This window comes from Acipenser ruthenus, chromosome 3, assembly GCF_902713425.1.
Source record: "Acipenser ruthenus chromosome 3, fAciRut3.2 maternal haplotype, whole genome shotgun sequence".
Classification (NCBI taxonomy): domain Eukaryota; kingdom Metazoa; phylum Chordata; class Actinopteri; order Acipenseriformes; family Acipenseridae; genus Acipenser; species Acipenser ruthenus.
The window spans coordinates 56,051,171-56,067,104 of NC_081191.1; the positions used below are offsets into that span (position 1 = coordinate 56,051,171).

Below are 15,934 nucleotides of genomic sequence, written 5' to 3' on the forward strand. Positions count from 1 at the left end.
CGACCGCCTATTAACAGTGTCTGTCTTGCCACTGTCTAAAGGCACTCTCTTGGTGGAAACAGCCTGCCCATCTACACTTCAGCGTAGTGCTGGGCAGTGTCACCAGAAGGGAGGTCGTCCCCTCGAACGCATCCAGTCAGAGTAGAAGCTTCACTTCACCCCGAGGTGGTGAGCCTCATTTGGGAGAGATTCGGGAGAGCAGAGATAGATCTTTTTGCCTCACAGGAATCGACCCACTGTCCCCTCTGGTTCCATAACAGGAGGCGGGGACATGCCTTGGCACACCAGTGGCTGACGCAACTGTTATATGCCTTCCCACCGCTCACTATGGTCCCGCTTAGTAGCCCCTTATTGGCACAGGAGACTGGTTTTCAGCCCTGATACAGCTCCTGTGTGGACAGCTGTGGAGACTGCTCAAGCGCCCTGACCTTCTAAGTCAGGCACAGGGGACCTTATGGCATCCCAGCTCTGGGTCTGGCCCCTGAACGACTGCATTTGAGCCTGCAAAAATGCCAGCGCAGCGTCCGCACGTTCCCAGTACGGGTACAAGTGGGACGTCTTTCAGATGTGGCGTCTACCTCGGGGGTTCGACCCCACGACCTGTCCCATGGCAGTTATACTGCAATTTCTGCAGGACCTGTTTTTTTGAGGGGAAACCCCCCTCTACATTAAAGGTCTATCTGGCAGCTTTTTCAGCTTGCCATGTCAAAATTGACTGTCTCCCCAGGAGCTCACTTCCTGGCGGAGCAATTTTTTAAAGGAGCTTGGTGGCTTCAGCCGCCTATGAAGGATATTGTTATAGGCTTAACTTGGTGCTTGATGTACTCAAGAAACCTCCATTTGAGCGCTTGCATTCAGCTGATCTGAAATTAGCATCTTTCTTGCTTGTAATCACCTCCGCAAAGTGGGTGAGTGAGATGCAGAAGCTAGGACAAAGGTTACGCTCTGTACCAATCCTGCCTTTTTGCCAATGACAATCTTGGCATTTCATGTCAACTAGTCTGTGGAATTGGAGGCTTTCCATCCACCTCCTTTCCAGTCTGACAGAGAACAGCAGCTCCATATGCTCTGTCCAGTGTGGGCCCAAGCGTATTCTGTTGACAGGACGAAAAGCTGAAGGCAGTCCGAACAATTTTTAGGGGCCAAGTCCCATGGTCAAGCCCTGTCTAAGCAGAGGCTGTCCAAATGGATAGCAGACACAGTCAGGACTGCCTATGAGCTGGTCAACTTGCCCCCTCCACAAAAGCTCACTGCCCAGCCCACCAGGGACATGGCAACTTCGTGGGCTTTATTCCAGGGTGCATCTGTTAAGGACATTTGCAATGCAGCGGCGTGGGCTACTCCCCATACCTTTACTAGGTTCTACAGACTTAATGTTGTGGATCCTGAAAACCCTGGTTTTGGAACTAGAGTGTTAAGGGTGGCTTCTCAGTCGACCCTTACAACATTGGCATAGAAGTGAGTTTCTCCCTCAATTTTTTAGCCCTAGCTACTTGTTACTGGGGTTCCGAATGGTAACGCACAAGGCAGACTCGGCTTAGCCTTGTGGCATTCCGGTCGTGCAGCAATCTTGCCCTTGCGACGGCTTGGGTATACTGAAACATATGATAATGGTTACATTTTGTACTTGATAGGGAACGTTAGGTTATTATCATAACCATGGTTCCCTGAAATAGAAATGTAACCATTAACCTTCAAGATCGCTACATCCATGATTGCAACAGGCTAGAAGGAAAAATTACGCTGAGATCTGTGCGTGCAGTCCTTAATACCCTCGGGGGCAGACATGACTGTGTCACAGGTTCGGCTGAGCAGCTTTGTTATATCTTATTCAGGTTTTGGATCTTTAGGCGGTAAATACCCATTAGGTAATGGTTACATTTCTATTTCAAGGGAACTAGGGTTATGATAATAACCTAACGTTCTTTACTGTTTCTATTCCCACTCATTAGGAATAGGTTAACATTTTTTTTCTTTGAACACTGTTCTTCTTTTCCTGTTGATCACTGTATTATTTTTCATAGTAAGCAACTGAGCTGGATACAAGTTCCCTGCAAATGTCATCTTGTTAACAAACATCCTCTTAATACATGGTTTAGTGATCTTTTACTGTTGACTGCACTGCTGGACATGCACGTAGTACCGACAACTTATAAACACTGTTGAGTGCTAGATACGGCTTATTTTACATCTTTACAAAAGCCAGGTGTCTTTAGAAATATAACTCACTACTCATAACATCCCTGCCACTGCTGTAAACTTAAAATGAATGCTATTTCTATCTTGAACACAATCACTGAACTACATCGATGGACAAACTGACATTAGAGGTCGTCTGGATAAAAGTAAGAATGTATGTTTGACATACAGATGTACATCTCATTATGTTTGCAGAACTTTATACTCAAGAAAAATATACATAACCAGTTCCCTGGACATATGTAAAAGATAGCGATAGACTAAAAGCACAATAAATGCTCACATGAAAAAGTCTCTCAATAAATTTTGTAAAAGGTCCTTACAGAGTTGCATGCCACGCACATATGCATTCTTATCCTATATGACTTTGTCATACTTGGGCTTTTTATCTTCATTTATGATAAAAAGTCATATACAGTACATATTCTTCAAAACAAATTATTATTACAACATATAGTTTGTTGTTTATTTATCATGGGGTGATTTTCACGTTTTACTAAGGTAATTTTTGTTCCCTTTTAAAGTTGAAATTAAAAAAAAAGCTACTGTAACTTTGCTGCGGGATAGGCATGTTACTTTAACATGTTTTGGTTGTCTTTAGGTTCTCAATAAACAGCAATATATACTGTAGTGTGCTGCACAGTGGTCTTTATTAGGATTTAAAACCAGTAACAGTATAAAATCTAAACAGGACTATTTTCTGTTCCATACCCCTATAAACACTGAAAAACTAGGAAATCAACACACTTTTTTTTACAATCATGAAAACACTGCTTTTGATATCTTTTGATGCTATGTATACAGCAGCTGTGAACACGTATAGGAATATTTTTTTTTTGTCCCACATTTTGGGTGATGGAAGGGTGCATCTACCGTTTTGAGTTGAGCAGCTTAAGAAGCAAGAGGTGACATCGGTAACTATATAAAACCTCAGACAACAAATGCGAGATGTAGCACTGGAAATAGTAAAATGACAGAATATGACAGTTGCTGCTAAATTTTGCAACACACGATGGAAGTGTACTAATAGTCAAACTGAAGATTTAAAGGGTCAAGCAGACTTAAAGTTTAGAAAGTCTACAAAACTTACCTTCAGTTATATTTCCCTGTGTAGTTCTTGTATTCAGGGGGTTGAAAGGAACACATGCGATGACAAACATAGATTTTGGATTTGAAAAAATTATAAAAGCCATTTAATTTATTTTAAAATGTGAACATGTTCAATACTTCACCTTATCACCAGTACCAGTAGTCTGGATTAAAACAAAAAAAAGGAAACTGGATAGTAGTTGACTTGAGTTATTGACTTCTAGTCTTTACCCCTGCAATTAACTGCTTCTGGAAGCTTTGTCATTACTACAATATGTTCTGCTTTTTAACTAATAAGCTGCTGGCCTTACCATGTCCATAGCCAGCCATTAAAAATCACAGAGGCACTTATGTGTAGTAAGTTGTAGAGCCTATCGGGGGCAAGCCCCTAAACCCCTACCTAAAATTATGTAATTGTATTCTAAACCTGGGTCCTTAAACTATTGCAAACTGGGTCCGCTAAATTAAACTAATTAGTAACAGTTATGGTGGTATGAACTGAGCCATATGGTGTCGCTGCAGTCTACAATGACAGTAAAATATTTTGAAGAGCACAGGGTCTATAGATAGCAGCGGGGCTTTTAATGTATGCATATAACGGGGGATGAAATGCATTTTATTTTGTGGCAAAGCAACATGTGAAGAGCCTAAATAAATAATTATTAGTATGATTTTAACGAGGCCCGTGCCTCCGGTGCCTCATAGCTGGCTACGGCCTTGCTTACATGTCCCATTTGAACCCGGATAACAGTAATCATGCAACTGACTTCAGGAAGAACCAATTCTGAAAGCGTTCCCTCAAGAGTAAGTGAATAAAAATGTTGAGTTGAGTTGCTTTTAAATGTAATAAATAGAAAAAAGTGCACTAAGGGTCATTTTTTTTAATGATTTCTTTAGCACATCTGACATTGGAACATGTAGAATGTTGAAAGAAATGACTGCATCAATGTTTGTATGTTACTATTGAAGGCCCTATTCACAAAGCTTAAATTTGAGAATTATTTACAGTGAATTAATTTGTACAGGATTTCAATGTTGTTGTTTTTTTAAATGTAAATAGTTTTTTTATACACTAAAATTGCCATTTTAAGGACGTTTGTATATACAGTTATTCATTTATATATTTATTTAACAGATTTTCAGGGCAGTATGAAAAGGAAAAATTCTAATTGATAACACACAGCTAACTTACCATATACCAAATCAATACTTTCATATACTATACTGATGACTCAATCTGGCAACCTTTTACAGCACATCCTGTTTAATAGGGCACATTTGCTTGTCATCCCTCCAGCGATACATGATTTGGCATCTTTTCTAACTTCCAGTCAGGTGCTCACTGACATGTTCTATCAGATTTATATATTATATTACTATTTAAATACTTTCTACATATTTCTGTAATAAATACTGTAGTCATTATTTAATATTATGAACACCAACTACAGTAGGTTATATAGAATATTTTATACAAATATAATAAAGATATAAATATGTACTGGATATTTCTGAAAACTTTATTTATTTAGGTTATACCGAAAATTTCAGAAAACTATTGTAGCGTACAGTTACGGTCCTAACATTTGCAGAAAGAAAAATATAACATGGGCAACTGCAACCGGATTATTTAGAAAACCCGGGTTATTAGTGCAGTGAAGATTTGAAGAACATATGAATCGTTAAAAAATGCAAAGTTGTGGTTTTACAGCGTAAGCTCTCAATAATTTTGATTCGAAACACGCCTGTACTAAAATGAGATACCGGTGTAGCAATTTCATTTGACACTCAACCAGGATTTTAATAATTTCTCACACCCTGACCTCCCGTCCCAGTCCCACCTTAATTTAAGATTAAAGTGTTGGCATTTGGTCACCAAAGAGTAATAAAAAAAGCAATTGAAAACCATTAGAAAGTGCTCCTTATATCACATTTAAAGCATGGGTTCATGCTAACGCATTGCAGAACTGTAAAAAGGTGAAATTAACATCGTAACAATGGTCTACTTCCACGACGATTGGTGCGCTGCTGCAATACTAATACTGGTGACATCAGATAGGTTTCGAAAATAAAACCAATCCATTATGAATTGATATGTTCTTCTGAACCCGCTGATCAATATTATTTCCTTTTGTATGTACATGACTGACCGCTTGACTAAAAAAAATAAAAATAAAAATACCCCACCAACATGTTCCTATTTTGGTCTGACCGTGAAACAATACCGAGTGCGCTCCTGTGGTAGGCTGGTGGAAAGTGTTCTTATATTGTAGTAAATATATCAGGTTACACCTGCTTCCATTACCTGTAATCCACGTAGTTTGATTTCTGTTTATGTTCTTTTTTAATCGTAACTTAACTATGCTTTAGCTTACCGTATTAAAATAAATATTTCCAGACACAATACAAAAACATATGTTTTACCCACAGACAGAAAAATATAAGCTTGACAAAAACAGAACTGCATGTTTAGCTGTATGTTTATGTCATACTTGTATTTTCAAAAGACACATTTCTTCTTTTATAGCTTCTTTTTTTATAAAGAGATGACATTATAAACTTTATATCTGAAGGTATTTTTTTAGCAAAACATTTATAGTAACTACTTGAAGTTATTTTTTGTCTTGTAACAAAATACTGCAATACTGCAATTCTATACGGGTTTTATATTTGATCACATGACGTCCCTTTAAACTTATTTTGAGCCGATTCTGTTTCCTAATTAAACTCAGAAAAAGCTGTTAATTACAAAACAATGTCACTTGTGTTTACCTTTATATCTTGACTGAGCCCGATTCTCTTTCGCTTAATTACATTTCATTATTGCAGTGGCATATCTATTAAACCCATTCTTTTAATCGGTAGTGTTCTCTTTATTAGAAGGCAGAGACATCTTAACAACGACCAATGAACATTTAAAGGAAGATTTGGAAAAAACGAATAGTTGAAGCTCTTTATAGTGCTGTCTAACAAGGCACATGTGTGTTCATCGTTTATTTACTCTGGTTTGCCAGAAGGTGGCAACAAACCATATACTTGACAAACATTTTAATACAGTAAAAACATTCCACGCCATCGCATAGCACATGGCAAACGTGAAAACAAGACTTTATTGTTTTTTGTTATAAATGACTGCGTAATTGTATCTCTTCACGTGCACTTTCTATTTAAAACACATTTCAAGTACCCTCGGTGCACCATAGTCAATAAGCTCACCTTTATACAGGGTGCGTCTGGGATTCTGTGTAACTGCATCTAGTTATTATAACGTGCAGTTGAATAGAAAATTAAAAGTGTGAATTTCAAAAATAGATGTGACCTTAACGGAAGTAACTGATAAAATATGCAGATATAAATGGATCTATGCTACTGCGGCTGGTATACTTGCTTCAAGCTTAATTGAACAGAGCTTGCAATTTGCTTATTTCAAAGTTATATCTTTAGTTCCTAAAAGTTATTTTAAATAATTTGTCAGGTTGATGTTTAGCCAGCCATTCGTTTACTGTGAGGGATTTCCCATGCTATGTGTTACCTTATGTGCTAATGGACTTTTATCGCTCTAGATTAATTTCATAGAATTCAACTAGCGGAGAGTTCAGATCTCATGAGTTTACTGAGTATTTTATTGCACCTAGGCAAACTTCTGCAAACTGCCTGCGATCGTTTCAAGAAAGTCCCGCCCCTCTGCACCGCCCATTAGAAACGGGAGCCTATTTAAGTATAAAGTTCCCTTTTCTTAGTTTTGTGTCGATTAAGAAATCTGATCGATTTCAGAATTCAGAAAGGGCATACGTAGCAGAGGTAAGAAAACAGTCTGAGCAATTAAAAAAAAAACTTGACGTACAGTTAATGGGATTCCAGAAATAACAGCGTTTATCACTCAGAAATACAGGGGAAAGCATTCAGCTGGATCTTTTCAATATTTTGAGAATTTGCTTTTAATTCTGGGTTAATTTCAAAGTGTGTTTTTGCAGCATGGAGCTTTTGCAACAATAACTATCATTACCATACTGTAGCGGTACTTTTATTTGGATTGTTACTTGCAGGCTAAAAATAATAATAATAATAATGTAATCTGTAGTGAGGAATTTACATAAACTAACCCGAAATACATTTATTTGTAATTTTCTAAGTATATAAAAACGCATGCTTATTTTACAAATGTTCATTCCTAATCTGCCTCAAAAGGTATTTCTGTAGAGAATCATGTTTCTACACATATTTCATGGTATCCCTTCTAAGTTCTAATATGCATGCATTTTGACAGAGATGAACTTAGACAGTGACTGCAGCATGTCAGTCAGTTGTGGCAATGGGAAACTTAGGCAGTGGCTGATTGAGCAGATTGACAGCGGGAAGTACCCAGGATTGGTTTGGGAGAGTGATGACAAAACCATTTTCAGGATTCCATGGAAGCATGCTGGCAAACAAGACTACAACAGGGACGAAGACGCAGCCCTCTTTAAGGTACTTAAAGCTTTAATAGAGAGAATCGGGTCTGGTTTTTGGTCCACGGCAGATCACTGTTGTATCAAAGCGAAAACGTAGAGCCTGAGACGCTTCGCGCTTTTTTGTCAACTTTATATTCTGGCTACATCAGTACATTGTTGTGGATAGACGTTTCTGACAAGTCGTGCAAATACTGTGGCATGAACCTAAAGTTTATATTAATTAATTAACGAAAAGTTTTATTGAAACTGTAGGTTATTTATTTAGAATTTTGACCTCGAACTTTGAAATGTCAAATATTAGGATACAACTAATTTGTTAGAGATGTATATTATTTGTAAATACTTGAATGTTCTGTTTTAGTTATTTTTATTTAAATATATTTACGATTGATTGCAAAAAGTACGTAACAACAATAGCACTAATAATAATAATAATAATATTACTTTAATATTCTGCTGTAGCTGTCCGGCCTTCAGCATCATATTATTGCCTTCTACTAAACATCGTTATGTTTCGCCCAGTTTTGTCTGATCGTTCTCTTCAACAATGGTTAACAGTGTTGCCTGTGACTCTATTATGTAAAGTGCACATACTATATTTGAATTATAACTGCACACTTTCTGATCAAAATGAATGCATTGCGCTTTCTGATGCTTCTTTTCTTGGGTCTCCTTGGGCCTATTAGAATGCTTACAGAAATATATTTTTTAATTGTTTGCATAACCAGAACGTGGATAGCATGACATTAAAGCTTAAATTTACTTTTTGGTCTTGTTTTCTTCTGAAATGTATGATGTAGTCAAAATAGTAAACCAGTATATGAACAATTAAGCACGTACATTTACACAGCTGCTGAGTATCTTTAGCAGAATATCTTTACACCATAATAAACTTAGTTATTTCGAAGTTACCTATGAAACTTGTATTCCTAAGTGTCAGAATATATAATGAATCAGTGTTAAACAAATGGCACCCCTTTTGTTTTAGGGATGGGCACTCTTCAAAGGGAAATACAGGGAGGGGATTGATAAACAAGACCCCCCTACGTGGAAAACAAGGTTACGATGTGCCTTGAACAAGAGCAATGACTTTGAGGAACTGGTGGAAAGAAGTCAGTTGGACATTTCAGATCCTTATAAAGTTTATAGAATAATACCGGAAGGTTCAAAGAAAGGCAAGTCATTTTTTTTGTTATTATTGTTGCAAACTTGAACTCAGTGGAAAATTCTGTGGTGGTTTTAGATGTTTCAATTTTGGGTTGATCTGTTTCACTATACATAATGCTTTTAATATACTTCTACTATTCTTTACCACAACTTTGATTTTATATTGATACACATAACTACACATTTAAATGTAGATATTTTGCAGCATATAGTGTGTTAATTTATTTAAAGTAAAGTACATGTTTTGCGATGTAAGGAAATTTGTACATGTTTTGTAAAAAGAAAATTAGCGAATGCTACAAAACTAGCCATGCTTTGAGTCCTCAATTCAACATTTTTCCAATAGTAATCATGAATGAGCTCTATTTAACTTTGTAAATCTGACCCAATGTGCAGCTCCAAACTGTATTATCATCCTTGATTGTGCACAATGATGAGATGCTTAAGCACTGCAAGATTGTATTTTAATCAATGCTCCTCTTTTATGAGTGTATTAATTGTCATTTATTTGAATTATCAAAGCAGGAGCCAAACAAATTAGCATGGAGGAGCAGTCGGTACATATGAACTCGCTTGGCTACACTATGCACCCTTCATATCCGCCCCTGCAAACTCAGGTAACCCACGAGTGTTAATTGGTAGACAGCTTTCTTTCCAGCTTGTTGCTTTGTTATTAGTAGTAGCTTTGCACACTTGTGGTAAATGCAATCATGAACAGGTACTTAAAGCATGGGCAAATTCATGTTGAATATACTCATTTGAATCAAAATACTATTACAATGCATATTTGGTCATAAAAAAATTATTTTGTTTTGGGTATACTTACTCTTAATAATGGTTATTTAACTGACGTGGTTACCCATATAATAGACCCATTCTTTACATGCAGTATTGCTCTGTGATTAGGTATAATAAGCCTTACACACTATTAATTAATCTTGAAATGGCCTCTACTGTAATATACACTGCTAGTATTACTTTCAAAGTAATACCTCTCTCACCAACCTTACCAAGGACCAGGGGTCACAAATAGAGATTAGATAAAGGGGCATTCAGAATAGAAAATAGGAGGCACCCTTTTTACACAGAGAATTGTGAGGGTCTGGAACCAACTCCCCAGTAATGTTGTTGAAGCTGACACCCTGGGATCCTTCAAGAAGCTGCTTGATGAGGTTCTGGGATCAATAAGCTACAAACAACCAAACGAGCAAGATGGGCTGAATGGCCTACTCTCGTTTGTAAACTTTCTTATGTTCTTATATACTGCACACCATTCTAACAGCATCTGCTGTGCAACATTATTTTTCATTTTGTCGAAAGGAAAATCTGATAAGTGGTCAGACTTCAGTATTTCATACTAAAGGTCACAGCATTTACATTTATTTTAATGACTGAACCATCAGTTACTCATTTTCCAGTCACCCTGTGTGTTGTCACTGATGCTCTTACAAGGAGATTTGTAGAGCCTAAGGCGGTACAAAATAAGATAAAAACATTAAAACATGTTAAATATGGTGTTGTATTCTGTATGTGCTACTAACCTTAGTAGAGCTATTGATGCTACTACCTTGTAGCTGTACTACGGATAGTAGCTCATACAGAATACTGTGCTATATGTTATTTTATTATATGTATCTATCAAACTAGTGTAACCATTTAAGATGATAAATAGTCTGATAAATAGTCTGTGATGTAGTCTACAGTCTTTGTTAATATTCCCCTAACTAACTATAAAACACAATCTATAGCAATATTTTTAGCCATAGAGACACAAGCTCTCCCCCCTTTCTTGAAACTTATTACTCTTGTGATGAGTGGATAAGATAATAACTTATGTGAGAAATAATTTCAAAATAGTAAGGGGCACTATATACTTTTAACATGTAATTGAAATTAACACATGTGTACACGTCTTGTAATCTTGATTGGGTATTGCCATAAAATGAGGAAATAGCACAAGTCGTAGTGTAGCATTTGTGTTGATTGAATCCACCCCTTCGTCTGTGTGCAGTAGCTTGATCTAAGCTAGCTTGACTCTGTCTCGTACAGGTATCTAACTACGTGGTGCCTCATGAACGTACCTGGAGGGAGTATGAGCAGCCTCACTCTGAAATGCCTTACAGCCCATGCCCATATCCTGCACGAAACCTTCCCTGGCAAGGGGCTGCCTGCGAAAATGGTAACTGCTGAACACCTTCTTTATAGCATTTGTGTGCGATGAATATTTGATAAGTTAGTTTGAAACGACAACAAAAAGCTATTCAAATGCTCACCTTTCCTAGAGAACAAGGACAAGTGAGCAGCAACAAAAAGAAAGTTTGCAAGTACTAACTAGAAGGCTTTTTATGACATACTTTTAGTTGACGCTAGTTCTCCAAAATTGAGGTTAATTCTTTAAGTAACCTTTCCTGCTGTATAATGAAAGTACAGTACTGAGTCTTGGTAAACCTGCTGTCCTTGATGGTATGTTAATTATTTAGGTCCATATACTAAATAAACCAGGAACCAGTGCTGATAACATGCAGGTGGTAACCCTATAGATGACTCATGTGTGCCAGGGACTGCCAAGATGTAAACCTTTTTAAAAAGGGACTTTTTGCATGATATTTTAGTTTTAAGCACAAGTCAAATTTCCTTTACTTCATGTTATCACTGTTGGAGGTTATATTTAATAGAGTATGATTCATTCACCGCTCTATATAATATCATCATGAAATCTAAAAGAAAAACAAGGTACATCACTATTTAAATTGAGTGTCTTTTTAAAAGTCATGTAATAGCAACTGTGGTGTGTTAGTGATTTAAGCTTTAAGGTGAAATTTACATGTTGATGTGTCACATGAGGCAGGATGAAAGAAACATTTTATTGCAAACATGAATTTTCATATAAAAATATCATGTACCATACTAATTTAGGAAATATCTTTACTTTCAGGGAGTCTTGCACTTCCTAGGTTATTTCACTTGTACAGTCAAATTGCCCCCACCCCTTCTACACCTTATTTCCTGTCATTAACCAACTAGCTGGTTCCTGTATTATTGACATGCAACCAACCAATGGCATGCTTTTACCTGAACAATGCTGAAGTGAAATGAGGAAGTGCGCTTTCAAAACTTCACATGGGAGAGCTGCATTTGAACTGGAAGCGAACCTTGTTAACACAGCAAACAAGTGTCTTTTCACAATAATATGGAATTATTTAAAGAAGCATTATTTGTAAATGTTCCAATTTTTTCTGTTAGCAGGTTACCAACTAACAGGATCATTTTTTTGTTCACCTACTGACTCACAACCTCAGGGTCTTTCACTAGATTCTGCCATGAGGTCTGCAGAAGCTTTTGCACTCACAGGTAAGCTCACACAAATTACTTTTGCTGAATTCCTAGAAAATTAGATAATAGGCCCTATTTACAAAACTTTAAAGACTCGCTTGTGGAGCATCCACACATGTTGTGGCTAATCTAGCCGATGTAGAGCGCTGATTATTGTTACTGGTACAAATCTGTTTCTTTTCATTTTTATTAAAGGGAAAGTCATTTAAAGTCATTTTATTAGGATCCATTCATTTTGTTTTATAAGTAGGATGCATACAGTACATAGCACACAATGCCAATTGTGTTTCTCATAACAAATCTGAATTAACAGCCACATTTAGATTCATGTTATACTGATTTTAAAATAGGATTTAAGTCAAAAGAAACTGGTAACTAATGTACTTATGTGGGAATTATTCTGTACATAGCTTACAGTGCCATGCTGGTGACTGGATGTTGTAATAGTGGTAAGGACTTCAAGGGAGTTCCAATACTAATTTTCTACACACATTGACATACTAAATTAATTTTATTCCTGCTAATTGGATGTAGAGTGCAGATAGACAAATAGTTTTAACTGTACTGATTGGTTCTTGGTTTGACCCAGAAACAAATGGCTTATCTGGAGATATTACTGAACAGTCTGTGGCCAGCTGTACAGCAGACAGGTTAGTTAGAAGTGGCAATTTGAATCCAAATAAGCTGCATGGTGGAATAACTTTTTGCTTAGGAGCAAATAGATGCCGATTCTGGAGACAGATACAGATAAGCTCTTTTTTGCTCTTTTGTTCTTAGATTGCCGTCTAAACATTTGCTTGTACTACCGAGAATCCCTGGTAAGAGAGGTGACAACAACAAGTCTGGAAGGCTGTAGGATATCTTCAAGCCCAAGCATAGATGACAAAATCTATAGCTACAGCACCATGGACCAGGTCATTTTCCCCTACCCGTTTCCAACTTCGCAGAGGAAAGGCATGGAGAAGCTACCAAACCATCTGGAGAGGGGGGTGCTGCTGTGGATGACCCCCGATGGTCTGTATGCCAAAAGACTGTGCCAGAGCCGGATCTATTGGGAAGGACCTCTTTCACCATACAGCGACAGGCCTAACAAACTTGAAAAGGAACAGACCTGCAAGCTGTTCGACACACAGCAGTTTCTGACAGGTACGCTAGGGTCTATTCATTTACTTATGCTTTTGAAAATCAAATCACCTACATGCTGTCCTTTTCATAAATTGTGCTGAATATTGGGGCTTGTTAAAGCTGCTGAGTGGGAAACCATGGAGACAGCTGCTTCAATGCACCTCCACACACTGTGACCTGGAGGGACCACTAATCTTTAAGGAGGTGTGAGGATAATTCAGCCTCCAGGGCAATTCAATTATTGGCCTTTAAATTTGAGAGTGTCAGAGGTTATAGCTTTTTTATTTATTTATACTGGACAGTTTTAAACTAGGAACTGGACTGAAACCATTATTTTTAATTAGGCCTCCAAGAGCCAGTAGTCTTAAACTGGAGTCAATCCAGTAACCTAGGAGTGAAAGGGATTGTCAGCTGTCATTTCATCAAGCTTCCAACCACACAAATGTAGCAGTTATTGAGCATTGCAGTGGCAAAACATGTCCTCTGGTGGCAATTTAAACTGCACCATATGACTCTCTTGACTATATTATACCATACACCACCATAACTTAACATTGTACACAAGTACATATTAAATATGACAGGCCAGTTGGCATTTCAGTAATACCCCTTTTGATCCAAAGTGAAACATTGTCAGATGAAAACTTGTAATTGGATAATGAAACAAAAGACATGTTCATTGGCTAAGATACATAAACACTTAGAAACACCATCTACATTTATATGCAAGAAAACCTAAATGGCCATACTGTAATATGTTCCTAACTAAGATTCTAGCTGAATTCCCCAGCCCAGATACAATCTCAACTTTATCAGCACCATTCCCCGGTTGACAATAAGTAACCCCTAGAATATCTCCAGTATTTTACTGTTTTACTTTTCCTATTGTTCCTTCAGAACTGCAAGGCTATGTCCATCATGGACGCTCGATGCCACGGTTCCAGATCGTCTTGTGTTTCGGTGATGAGTTTCCTGATCCACAGAGGCAGAGGAAGCTGATCACAGCTCATGTAGGTTACATCTAAACTTACTTTAACGCATAGCTTGTTCACATCTATTAAATGATCTTCAATGGTATGGCAATGCAGTAAGCACAGCAATAGTAATGATATGTTTTGGATATTTTGACATATCAATGGTAGGACCATAGAACAAAGCAAAAACACTGGTTATATCCCTTGGAGGAAAAGTGGGAGTTTAATTAGGTGAGATCTTTTTGTTCACCATTAAATCACCTTGAACAATCAGGAGCAAACTGTTCAAAAAATGAGATACACAGATTTACTAATACAATAGTACCCTGACTTGCTCAGAGGTCTAACTAATGGTTGTACTTAGTGACAGTATATTCAGTAAAACATGTGAATAACTGGGAAATATAATCAATACAAAAAAATACTACTATTATTATTATTTATTTCTTAGCCAACGCCCTTATCCAGGGCGACTTATAATTGTTACAAGATATCACATTATTTTTACATACAATTACCCATTTATACAGTTGGGTTTTTACTGGAGCAATCTAGGTAAAGTACCTTGCTCAAGGGTACAGCAGCAGTGTCCCCCTCCTGGGATTGAACCCGCGACCCTCCGGTCAAGAGTCCAGAGTCCAGAGCCCTAACCACTACTCCACCCTGCTGTCCCTAAAACCGAATAGGCACTTTTTAGACTGTAATTCATATACTGTTGTATTATTAAAAAAAGAAGAATAAAAAAATAATTGCAACATACTACAATGTTCTGTATTGCGTTACGTTTGATTTTCATGTCTGCTGGTCACATTGGGGCCTCAATGATGAACTGTGATTTTAAATAACTGGCTTATCCAGTAGTGGAAATAAGCAACAAACAATTTACCTAAAACATGAATTTAAATGTACTTTTTTTTTGTTTCTACTAGGTTGAACCCATGTTTGCAAAACAACTGTATTACATTGCTCAGCAACATAGCACTGGTCCTGTCATTAGAGGATACGATTTACCCGAACACGTCCCTGCTCCTGAGGACTACCAAAGGGCTATTCTGCACCCCTCCATCCAAGAATGAAGATACATTTTAGATTATGTAATATTCATTTGGATAACTGAATCACCCATGGAAGGTAATGTCACTTAGTATGCAGTATCTGAGAGGACAGAGAACACAAAAAGAAGATACGTGACAAATGAATTTACCTTCACAAAAACCACGGAAAGAGGAACTATCTACATGTTAGAGGGAAACTGAAAACTGACAAAACAATTGACTTGCAGGCAATTTTGTATTTCTATCAAACGAATGACTGCGTAATTTTGCAGAAACTGCAATATTTATTTGTTATCCCACCTTCTCAAGCTAGAACAGAACTTTTTTTTTCTTCAGCTGGAAGAAAAGCCATTATTGGGTACAATACCCTAACACTTTTATGTTTTTTTTTTATGTTTTTATTTTTATTACATATTTCATTTTGATTAAATGTCTTTTGTTTGAAGACTTATACAGTATGTGTTTCCACAGGAATGAGAAAAGCTTCCCACTGAATTTTCTGTTAACGTCGGTGTTAAATTAAATTGACCCTGTCACAGTA

The 15,934-nt window shown here is 37.2% G+C and overlaps 1 protein-coding gene across 4 annotated transcripts; it reads left to right on the forward strand.

The window, feature by feature from the left end:
• Positions 1 to 4,387: 4,387 nt before the first annotated feature.
• On the forward strand, positions 4,388 to 15,844 carry LOC117435471 (interferon regulatory factor 4). 4 transcript variants are annotated; one of them, XM_034058655.3, is made up of 9 exons: positions 4,388 to 7,089; positions 7,556 to 7,755; positions 8,728 to 8,914; positions 9,432 to 9,523; positions 10,956 to 11,085; positions 12,153 to 12,257; positions 13,017 to 13,385; positions 14,262 to 14,374; positions 15,268 to 15,844. In XM_034058655.3, the coding sequence occupies exons 2-9, from the start codon at positions 7,558 to 7,560 to the stop codon at positions 15,412 to 15,414; spliced, it is 1,341 nt and encodes a 446-aa protein (XP_033914546.1). In that variant the 5' UTR covers positions 4,388 to 7,089; positions 7,556 to 7,557; the 3' UTR covers positions 15,415 to 15,844. The 4 variants fall into 4 exon arrangements, with proteins under 4 accessions (XP_033914546.1, XP_033914543.1, XP_058870089.1 ...); XM_034058652.3 differs by having other exon boundaries at positions 4,608 to 7,089; positions 12,150 to 12,257; XM_059014106.1 differs by lacking the exon at positions 4,388 to 7,089 and having other exon boundaries at positions 7,111 to 7,755; positions 12,150 to 12,257.
• Positions 15,845 to 15,934: the final 90 nt, after the last annotated feature.

Bases quoted from the DNA above. Each gene is read 5' to 3' on its own strand.
- LOC117435471 (XM_034058652.3), top strand. From the start codon at position 7,558: ATGAACTTAGACAGTGACTGCAGCATGTCAGTCAGTTGTGGCAATGGG. The intron at 13,386-14,261 runs GTACGCTAGGGT...TTGTTCCTTCAG, and splicing joins CACACAGCAGTTTCTGACAG to AACTGCAAGGCTATGTCCAT. The intron at 14,375-15,267 runs GTAGGTTACATC...TGTTTCTACTAG, and splicing joins GGAAGCTGATCACAGCTCAT to GTTGAACCCATGTTTGCAAA.